This window comes from Diospyros lotus, chromosome 4 (assembly GCF_014633365.1).
Source record: "Diospyros lotus cultivar Yz01 chromosome 4, ASM1463336v1, whole genome shotgun sequence".
NCBI classification, from domain to species: Eukaryota; Viridiplantae; Streptophyta; class Magnoliopsida; order Ericales; family Ebenaceae; genus Diospyros; species Diospyros lotus.
In genome coordinates, this window is record NC_068341.1 from 43,267,469 (window position 1) to 43,279,560 (window position 12,092).

Consider the following 12,092-nt stretch of genomic DNA (forward strand, 5'->3'; position numbering starts at 1 on the left):
CACGTCGCCACTACCTGGAATGATGGAAAGCAAGGTGAGTCGAGAGACTCAGCAAGCATAAGGAAAAGAAAGGCTGTAGGCTGAGTATAACCAGAAAACTCTTCCCAAAATAAACCCCCAGGTACACACAAGCCATGAGACGCTACAACACAACAGCTCAAAGCATAACAAAATAAAAGCACATACCGGTCCTTGGAGCCCACATAAGACACTTGGCACCCAAGTCCCATACCAACCTGCCGCTGCCCTGAAAGGCAACAAATGTCTCCACAAACCTGCGCGCGCTGTCCCAGGCCGGTACTCCCGTCACCTGTATCCGTCGGTACTCCCGACAACCGAGCCAAAGGCTCCCTCGGAACGGTACTCCCGTCCGAGAACTAAATACTACCAGTATCCATGCAATGCACATAGAAATGCAATGGCGTAGTGAGCATCAACGTGATACAAGGCGCCCATACATCCAGGCATCAGGCCATGCTCCGCCCACATAGTAAACCACACGCCATGCATATGCTCGCGGTGGATGCAACCTAACCAAACTAGAATGTCCGTGTCCAAGCATACTCAATAAATGAATATCCCAGCATGCATCCCGTACCCATGTGCATATCAAATCATGAACAGTAATACAAGATATCTAATCATGCAGTAAATCACATACCGGCAGAGCTAGTCAGCAGTGTCCGGCACCGGTCAACGGCCAGTGACTAGGGGTGTCCACCCGACGGTCCACATCAAGGCCGTACCATAGTCTACCCCAACGTCACCAACAACCGACCCCTGCCCCACTGCTCAATAGCTCTAACCGAACCATAAATAAATCTGAGAAAAATTGTAAGTAAATCCAATAAAATCGTAAATAAACCCTCACGTCTAGGAACCTAGTCCCCAAACCGGTTCAGCATCATTCCCGAAAGGAATGGGGGTGGTACAAACCCCCATAGGCTCACAAAAAATAAAATGCTAGAAGTCTCGGATTTAATTTACTTAAAACAAATGAATAATAATTCAACAGATAAGGCTAAGTGCCAAAACAAAGTAAGGGAGAAGACTAAATACGAGAAATCACGGGGTCTTTCACGGGAATTGAAAAGCACAAGGAGAGGGTTAAGAGCTTGCCTTTACACGGCCGTTTCTTCTCTTTCTTGCACTCCCGCTGCGAAGTAAAACGTTCGCTGGCAATAAATAAAATCGCAGCTTAATTAAATAAATCTACCGTGTAATATAAATAATTTAACCGTCTAAAATCCCTCGTAAGCGCACCACAATTAATATCTCAACGAGTCTAATATTTATTTTAAATTAAATCACGCTAATAAAGCCAGCTTAATAAATTAAATTTAAATCAAACGACTCCAAATTCCATAATTAATAAACGAGTCGAAACAGACGAAGGGAGGGTATAAAATACGAGAAATCACAGGGTTTCTCACGGGAATTAAAGAATACGAGGAAAGCATTAGGTACTTGCCTGAAATCAGCTGATTTCGACCTCACTCGAGCTCCCGATGCAAATTAAATCATTTCCTAGCAAATAACACAACCGGGACTCAAATTAATTAATTTTAATCGCGAAAAATTTATAATTTAAACATGACATGCTTCGACTAATTTTTACCCACGTACCTGATCACTTCCCTTGTCGAAAAATCCCAAAATCCCTTTATTTTTCCTCATTTTCCTTTTCTTCCATTTCTTCTTTTCTTTTCCTCTTCTTCTTCTTCTTCTTCTTCTTCTTCTCCACGCCCACTGCTCCTGCAACGTCTTCTTCTCCTTTCCTTTCCTTCTTCTTCTTCTTTTCTTCTTCTTCTTCCTTTCTTTTTCTTCTTCTTCCTCTTCTTCCTTTCTTCTTCTCCCTTCCTTCTTCTTCTTCTCCTTCTTCTTCCTTTCCCTTCCCGCGGCCGCTGCTTTATTCTTCTTCCCCATGGCGCCGCACCAGCTCGCGGCCATGCCCAGCCGCCTCCGCGGCTACCTCTGCCCGACGCCGGCCATCGTGGCCGTCTTCCCCGGCCGCCACCGAGCCCGTTGCCGCCGCTGCTCCGCCTTCGCCGCCGCTGTTGGTTGCTCGGCTGCCATGGCCGAGCTTCACTCGGCAGCTTCCATGGCTGCCGAGCCTCTCTCTCTCTCCCTCGTTCTATCTCTCTCCCTCTCGGCTAAACTCTCCCCCTCACCCGATCTCATTCTCTTCATCCCCCTCGCCTGATCTCTATCTCACTCTCTGCTCACTCTCTGCCCCTCCCCCTGTCTCTCATCTGCTCACTTTGAAAAATATGGCCACTGGCCATCCCACAGCTTCCACGCACCTGCACACAACCACACAAAATTATATCATATTAATTATTTAATTAAACTTAATTTACACTTTTATTAATGTTGGGATATTACAGACTGCATAGGTAGTGAATTTAAACTTGAGAACGCATGACGCCTACCACTCTATGCTGACCACTGGAGCAATCCCAGAGAACTATAATTATTTTTTCTTGATACTTATTCACATTGATATACAAGTTTGTGTGGATATCTTGACTACGAATGTAGGTGATTGATTTGTATGGCAATAGCATCACAATCCAAATAGGGGTAAATTGGGTGTTTGTAAAAATTTTTAAAAAAAAATAGAGGTATTGAAATAAAATGTCAAAATAATGAAACGTAATAAAAAAAAATACAATAGGGATATAAGCGATTTATAGTGATTCGATTTAAACCAAATCTAAGCCACTCGCTCATTTAGCTCCTCATCTCAACTCTTGATTCTTTCATTATAAAAATGTCACAAATGAGTGCCTAAATAGCATTTTTGAACTTTTTATGGTTGAGAAAAAAATTAGAATTTTTAAATCAATATTATTTCCAAAAAGTATATTATCTTCAAATATTTCACATATATTTTGGGAGTTTGGGATGCAATGCAACGAAACTTATGGTGTCCTATGTTACTTAAACTAAGATAAGTTTTCGGTTAATCTTTATATTCAAGTTATTTTGTCTCGTATTTAGAAGGTAACAAGTTTTAATTATTTTAGTAGTTTTATATAAACCTTATTAGTTAGTTACGAGGCAAGTTTTGAGAATATTGTATTGAGATTGTAGTTATTAGTTTGTAATTTTGGCCTAACATTATACTAAGATTTATAACATTTTCAAGATCGATACCTTATCTTTAAATGTTCTTATGTTAAGAATATTAAAGGGTTTTAAAAAAATAGATCGAATGGGAATAAGAGAGAAGGAAAATGAGTTATATTTTACTTTTAATTAGACATTTAATGAAGAAAACGAAAAGAACTCTCTTCTCATTTACGAGTTTAAATGAAAATTGATAGAAAAATAATTATAATATTAAAATTTTAATATAACCCTTATATTTTGTATTCCAAACACTAAGGGCACCAAAGCAAAAATAAAATACTTGATTAAAAATATCTACATCCCATCACATGCCCTTTCATTTGGGAGGAATAAGAGATTTGAATAACTAAGATAAAATAGGGAGAGTGGGTCCTCTTGAAATCTTTTTCATTTTTTTAAAATATCTTTCAAATAAGGGTATCGTTTTTCATTCTATTCGACCATTTTTTTCTCCCTTCATCCCCCCAATCCTGTTTGGCTTTGAATTTGAGAGCGTATTGAATTCTTAATCATATAAAATTGATAGAACATTTGATAAATTTTAACTCCACTCAACTCATATTAGTGCGTTAGAAGACTCAAACTCAAACTCAACTTGAGTATTTTGATACGTTCAATCGAGTTTAAGCATTTTATCAAATAATTATAATTCAAACTCAACTCAACTTGACCAATTTAGTAAGCATTTTTGCATAATCAAACTTACCTCGCTCCTCTCAATACCAAATAAGATGTGATTTTAAAATTATTTTTTTAGTTAATTCTCAACAATTGGAAGTCCTTTTGCCTCATCATGTTAAATTTGTATTTAATAGTATATTATTTACATATATATTGTATTATTTTATTCAAGAAAATATTAGATTATATTATTTTTTTGACACCTCATTATGAAATTTTGGCTCTGCCAACTATGTAAATAAAAATAAAACAAAATATTATAAATAAAGAATCATATACAAAATGTGACATTTTTTATGATGATTATAATTTAATTTTTCACAAATTTTAATGTGTCCAGTTAAATGGGTCCAAGCCAAAAACAAACCCAAAACGAAAAGCTCAAAAAAGGGGTTTGGAAAACTTTCCCGGTGTAATAATCCTAATTAGAGACCCTCTAATTATGCTTTCCCGGGTGTAAGGGAAATATTCCCCAAGAGACCTTCCAACGATTTTTTTCGTGGACTAGAGAAATAGTCTTTCAAATGATTTATATTTCATCATGAATATGTCAACTTATCTCTGAAGTTTTCATTTGAAAAGTCGAAATATATAATATTAAAAAATATGGATATTCTCTTATTTATCAACTCTAACATTCATAAATAAGGGGTGACTCCCAACTTTTAAAGTATTTGAAGAACTTTACCAAAACTGCAATTATATTGTAAATACAACATATTCTTTTCATTTTCGACTGAGCTAACTTAAGTAGCGAAAGATTCGCATGGGAGACACCTTATGCCTCATAACTGTCTATTATTTTACAAGTCTCTAAAAAAATTAAAGGCGAAAGAAGAAGATTTTATCGCACTTATAAAATTACCCCTTTTGCCCAATAAATGTAAAATTACTTATAAAACAAGGCTCCGAGCATTGGCTTTAAAGGCACCTATTAAATTCAATAAATTTATAATTTAGGTTATTAATTAACTCTTTTGTAATTTTATTTTTGATTGAGAATTTCAATTGACATCTTTTTTATCAAAAAAATTAGATTTATATGCTAAGAAAATAACCATAATGTCCTAATTAATTTTATACGATTACAAATAATTATATTAATAAAATTAATTAAAATTAAAATACCAAATTTACACTTAAGTGGAGGAAAGTGACATCAATTGATGATTTGATGGGAAAAATTACAGAAAACAGTGAGAAAATAAACCTAAAAAGAAAACAAAAAAAATTCCAACTTTTGAAATTACACGCACAATATAGAGTTTGAAAATTTAATTAAAAATTTTTATTTATAGAGAAAAAAATTAAATTCAAATAGGTTTGAAAATTCAATCAAAAATAGTATTTACCTATAAAAAAAATCAATTTTTTGGAGATTATCTTGCTTCCACGATTCAAAAATAAATTAAAACTTAATTTGCTTTCGTGATTTAAAGATTAATTGGATTTCGCAAAGGTTATGGACTAATTGGCTTTTGCATTTTTTTTTAGATAAATTGAAATTTCGCTTCATTTTAAAGACTTTTTAGGGTTAGTAGTTTTATTTTCCCTCTCAAATTAATTATCAATTTCCTTCACTGTCCTTCACTTAAAGATAAATTTGATATTTTTATTTTAAATTAATTTATAATAATATAATTGTTTGTAAATTTAAACGTTTTAGTCAAAAAACGATGTCAATGGGAGTTCTCGGTTAAAAATAAAACGACAAAGAAATTAAGTATCTTAAATTAAAAACTTTCGAGGGTTTAATAGATTTTAGTCTTGAATTATTACTATTTACTGTTCTTCGGGCACAACAATTTGAACCCTTATTTTTTATTTATAATTAATTAATTTTACTGTTACTATCAAGTCACACAACAATAATAACTAAGGAATTTTTACTTTATTTCATTTTTAAAGTTTTGCTTCCAAATAGATTGCATATATACGAACTTTCTAATTAAGTGATGCCAAGAAATATTACAAGAATACAAAAGATGAAGTAAAATATAGAGCAAAAAAATCATTTGAATTAGAATAAAGAAAAGTACCAAATGGTGGGGGCAATTGAGAATAAGTGGAATAGCCTAAGATTGCAGTTAAGAATTGGTGCCCATTTCTATTTATAATAGCTCAAAAATAACCTTTCCTTTAGAATTAAGTCTTGTTGTTAAATAAGGCTTATGAATAGTTATCATAGACAATTATGATGAGGTAAACATTATTCTCTAAGGCTACATTCCTTGGATTTTGGAGAAGGGATTTATTCTTTAATTATAGGATATAATCTTAAGTAATATTCTAAGTTAGCGTTTGTTAAAATAAACAAAATAAAAGAGTACGAAGGGAAGACCGTAATGCTTTTCGGACCAATATATGAAATGGTCAAGATAAGATTGAAAAACATTTCAAGATTTTTATCAAACTGTTTATTAATTTGTTTAGAATATACTAAAAAACACAAATATTATTTTATTCTTATCTATAATAAGGACTAAGATATGCTTATCTTGAGGAGAAGAGGGAGAGATAAACATATTTGAAAAAATTAAGATAAAAAGTCACGTGATTTCTTTTTCAAAGACCACCAAATAATTTAACAAATACGTTGAAAATGACAAACATTTGGAATACTTCACCTTATATCCTTGTTAACAAACACTACATAAATAGGATTAGATTGCAATTGGGCTAAGCCAACTCCATGTAGAATATTGAGACAAAAAATGATCCAATTAAGCAGGTTGAGACTAAGCAAGGTCTGGATAAACGAGTTGATGAGGTCAAAATGGACCTAAACAAGATATACAAATATCAATGGAACTAGATTTCAAGTATCATCACTATGAATCCAAATTTAATGGGCTATCATTAAAGCTGTTGAGCAGAAAGCCAATGTAGTTTTTATGAAAATTGTTGGCAAATGTTACAGAAAATTACCTAAAATAATGATAAGCTGTTGAGGAATGAGGATTAAACAATGCTCGCAAGAACACAGATTAGATATTGGAAATGTCCTTTGGGTATTAATAGAAAAACCTGTCTTTTAGTTATTTTGAGTGGACGGTGGACTCTAAATTATCATTACAGGTCTAACTTGATGGAAGCATTGTAAATTTTAGTTCACAACTATCTATTATAATCGAAAAGGAAGTTATAATAAACTTTTTCAAATTAGAGAGGCTTCAAAAATTAGGCTATTTTTATAATATAGCTCTTTAAGGTGAAAGTGAAATTCATCACTTGTTTTTTCCTTTCCATTCACTCGGATCTCTTCCCTTTTCATTGATTTTGTCCAAATTCTTTTTTTTTTAAATAAAATAAAAAAAGAAAAAAAATCTTGTTTGATCAATCTCCCTCATTCCTATTTAGTTTCATTTCTTTTCGTAAGTTGTTTATAATTCTACATCAATTTCCTCTTCAATTTTTGTTCTTTTTTTTTATTTTTAAGGTTTCTTAATAAGAATGAGTGATGACATTCTATTTTTTAAAATTTTAAGTGATACTGATAATGTTAGAAAAAAAAGAAAGAAGAAAAGAGCACATTAAACATAGAGTCGCGTTGCCAAAGCCACGTTGAAAGCAAATGTCCAATTAGTCTACAATTTAACTCAAACTAGATAATTTTTTTTATCAATCTTTACGTTTCTATTAACTGTTACCATGTCGATCGATCTTGACTCTTCTTTACTTTAAATAGTGACTTGCGATTGACTTATGCTTCCCCTTATCTAACTAGTAACCCACAATCGACCTACTCTTCCTCTTTTTCTTTGTTTCAATCGATGACTCGTGATTGACCCACTATTCTCCATCCTCTACTTAGATTGAAGACCTATAATCTATTTATTAATGAATTTATAATTTAGTGAGCGTTAGGCATGATGTTTTGCTATTTTATTTTCACGTGCTTAATGGCATATCTATTACACACTTAATGTTAATTAGATAATTAAGTAATTAATAAGTGTAAATTATAAATATTCAATAAGACATATTCGTATTCGGGAGAATATGGGTTTGGCTTATTTTTACATATTTATTATTAATTAATAAAAATATTTTAATATTAAAAATAAAAAATAATAATACACCTTCTTTCAAAATAACACAAATTTATTGATAATGTTAGCAGTTAGGTTGCGCCTTGTCATTAATAAAGGGCGAAGGTAGATGGATATATTAATTCGGAACACGTGGCAACGAAACCAAACCAAATTGAGAGCGAGACGTAAAGCAAGGAGGAGCGCAAAATATTTGCGAGGGAAGAAGCCGAAGGGTGTCTCCTCCCCCTACGACGACGTCTCAGTCCCTCGCACCATACAAAAACTTCACCAAATTCGAGAGGGAAAGTCACAAGTGACGCCAAGAGCAAGCAAAGACCAGAAAGAGAGAGAGAGAGAGAGAGCGAGAGAGAGAGAGAGTCTCTGTTCTTCCATTGCGATCACTGCCGATTCGTGGTTCGACACATTGTTAGGGCTTGCTTAGGAGGAAATGGCGGAGGAGGAGCAGAGGAAGAGGTGGAACTGGCAAGTGCCGGGGTTGGAGCCGTGGAAGTCGCTCGAGCACGACGACGATCGCAGGCCTTCGCCGCCTCTGGTCAGGCGCTACTCCATCTCGCCGTCGTCTATTCTCCCGCAGTCGGAGCTCTCCAAGCGCGCTTTCGCGCCAAAGCTTCAGAGGTTGAAGGATAAAGTTAACGTAGGCAACGCATTCTACTCTCTTTCGGTTGACTGTGTTATTGAACTGGCTGGTTTTGGTTTTGGTTGTTTGGTCAACTCTTGTTACGATTTTTGTTTTTCGGCTTTGCGAATTTAGTTGTTTGTGCCAGTGCAGCCGTTAAAAGCTGAGAACTAGTCATGTTAAACGAGGTTGGCTCATGATCACTGCACAGAAAGTCTCCGTTTGAGATTGTTTTATTGTATACACAAGTAAGCCGGATCACGTACTTTAAAATTGATTAAATTTCAGCTTGTCTTGGACGTCGATTGACTAATTTTTACTCGCTCTAGATTATATTAAAAAGTAGGTTCCTCTGAACTCAGTAGGTGATTGGTTTGCCTAATGATCACTTCAGGTTGTTTGGAAAATGAAAGCGCCAAGCTTGAGTACACTTCCTATTTTTTTTTTTTTTACCAAAAATAAATTTGAACAGCTCAGTAATCAAGCAGATTCACTGGCTCATCTTCTTTACAACCTCATTGATGTTTATTGCCAGCAATGGTTGGTTATAGTTAGGTGAAAATGCTGTTCAGGTAATCAGGGGAGCCTTTGGCTTCAGAAATTTGAAGCTTAAACTTTTTGGATTTGGTGGTGGGGGAAAAAGTGAGTTGGCTGTCTTGATAGTTTCTTGCCGAACTTGAGCAAATCCCATTTAGTTGTGTAAGATACAGATGATTATGATGCTTTCCTGGTGAACCGGGGAAGCAATAAGGGGCTGGAATGAAAGGTGTTCATTCATTGGGAAGAAGTTTGAGGTTTGATGTCTTGAGAAGGAACAAAGAAGATAAATATTAATAAAGGAAGCACTGCAATGGGGTGTACACTATAATAATTGGGCTAACAACTACTTAAAAGGAAGATCACTGGAAAAGGCTGAAAAAGAATCCAAAGAAAGGAAACACTTATCAGTGACACTCCATGAGTTGCTATGTGTGAAAGAGAGGGGAAAAAAGTGAAACAAGGCTCGGGAGTTGGACCAAGCAGTTGACTTTGGGGGATGGTTGCCACATAAAAGCTAAGAGTTGATGAGGAAATTTGACTGCTGGAAGCAGGAAAAAACTCAAGTAAGCAGTTGACTTTGAAACTAATTTTGGTTTTTTAAATGAAAATATAATTAAATGCATTTTAAATATGTTGTCAGGCATAATGGTATAGAAATTTTTAACTTTGGTTGAGATTTGTGAAAGTTGAATTAAGGATTTAATTGAAGTGATTAAGGGTAATAAATGGGGATTTGTGTAACTCTGAAGCTGTGAAGAAGAATGGAGAGACTTGGAGAAGTGTGTAGGACCTTCTTGAAGTAGCAAGTTGCTGAAGTGTTATTGTTACGAGACAAGAAGGGCAAGAAGATGTAAAAATGCCTCATCGATCATTCCATTCTCAGATCTTGGCTTAAATGGTAAAGAAAAGTTTATAGGTCAAATTACAAGAATGCCATCTAACTAATACAACATATCTAACTAATACAGCAAACAAAATACAAGGAAATACAAAGAAAATGAATTGAAAAATATAATCATTTAATACTCCCCCTCAAGATGGGCTGTGAACATTAAGCACAACCATCTTGGCTAACAAAGATTGCAATTGAGAAATTGGTAACGACTTGGTAAAAAGATCTGCTAGCTGATGAACTGATTGAATCGGTAGCCAGCTTAAACAGACCCTCTTGCAACTTATCCCGAACGAAATGACATTCCAATTCGATATGCTTGGTGTGCTCATGGAAAGCTGGATTAGAAGCTATATGAACCGTAGCCTGATTATCGCAAAATAAGAGAGGAGTTACAGTAGAAATCTGAAAATTAGATAAAAGTTGGTGTAACCAAACAATTTCACTAACAGTAGATGCAAGAGTCCTATACTCAGCTTCAACAGAAGATCGAGATACTGTGGTCTGCTTCTTAGCCTTCAAAGATATCAATGAATCACCAAGAAACACACAAAACCCTGTAACAGACCTTCTAGTGTCCAAGCAAAATCCCCAATCTGCATAAGAAAATGCTCTAAGCTGCAGTGAAGAGGAAGCAAAAAAATACAAGCCTTGACTAGGAGAGGCCTTAAAGATATTGTAACAATGAGCTGCATCAAGGTGAGGCTTCCTAGGCTTAGAGACATATTGACTAAGCTTATGAACAACAAAGGTGATATTTGGTCGAGAAATGGTTAAGTAAAGAAGCCGCCCAATAAGCCTCCTATAGGCAGACACATCTTCATGTAAATCGCCTTCATCAAAACTCAACCTTACATTGGGAACCATTGGAACATTAGCAGGTTTACTAGACTAGAAACCTGTGTCTTCAAGAAGCTGTAATGCATAGTGCCTCTGTGAGAAGAAAATACCCTTAGAAGACTGTGCAATCTCAAGACTAAGGAAATATCTTAGGTGGCCAAGATCTTTAAGCTTGAATTGACTATGAAGAAAAGACTTAAGATAGGCTATAGCCACAATATCTAAACCCGTGATGATTATATCATCAACATAGGCGAGTAAAGCCACAAAAGAAGAACCAACACCTTTTGTAAACAAAGAATAGTCAAACTTGGACTGATTGAAACCATACTCAACAAGAGCATATAAGAATTTAGAAAACCACTATTTAGAAGCCTGTTTGAGTCCATAAATGGACTTGTGAAGCCTGCACACTAAACACTCCCCCTTAGGTGGAGCACCAATCTTAGGAGTATAACCAAGAGGAAGATCCATATAAACTTCCTCAAAAAGATCCCCATTGAGGAAGGCATTATTAACATCTAGTTGAATAAGAGGCCATTTATGAAAAACTACTAAAACCAACAAAACCTTGACAGTGACCAACTTGGCAACGGGTGAAAATGTGTCAAAAAAATCTAACCCCTCTTGTTGTGTGTATCCCTTTGCCACTAGACAAGTTTTATATCTCTCAATAGAGCCATCTGATTTATACTTAATCTTATATATCCATTTGCACCCAATAGCATGCTTATCATGAGGTAATGGAGTAACTCTCCAAGTATTATTCATATGCATAGCTTCTAACTCTGCTGTCATAGCATCCCTCAAGTCCTTGTAGTGCACTACTTGATAAAATTGAGGCTCAGGATTAGAAGAAATGTTAAGAAGCAGATGTTTATGTGAGGAAGACAAATTTGAGTAAGAAATAAAGCAGTCAAGAGGATACAAAGATTTGGTAGAGGATGGAGGACTCTGTGATAATAAATTGCAATGGAAATCTTGGAGATAAGAAGGAGGCCTCGAGACCCTTGTAGAGAGAACAAGGAGAGCCATCAACATCAGGAGTGTTAACCACAGCTGGGAAAGAATCAGCATGATAAGAGGTAATATTTAAATCAATAACAGGTTGATGTTGAGACTGAGGAATAACCAAATCAGGAAAAGGATCCACTATATCATGAGAAGAATCAATGTTATGGAAAGGAAAGACATTTTCACGAAAGACAACATCTCGGGAAACAAAGAACTGTTTAGTAGCGATATTATATAGCCTATATCCTTTCATTCCAGGATAATATTCAAGAAAAACACAAGCAACAGCTCTAGGATAGAATTTGGTTCTATGAGATAA

The 12,092-nt window shown here is 35.0% G+C and overlaps 1 protein-coding gene across 1 annotated transcript in view; it reads left to right on the forward strand.

The window, feature by feature from the left end:
* The first annotated feature begins 8,064 nt into the window (after positions 1-8,064).
* LOC127800091 (kinesin-like protein KIN-14B) overlaps positions 8,065-12,092 on the forward strand; it is a 36,108-nt gene continuing 32,080 nt past the window's right edge. The window contains exon 1 of the mRNA XM_052334514.1: positions 8,065-8,505. Within this exon, the coding sequence (XP_052190474.1) occupies positions 8,299-8,505 (207 nt within the window). The 5' untranslated portion in view covers positions 8,065-8,298. The remainder of the gene's footprint in view (positions 8,506-12,092) is intronic.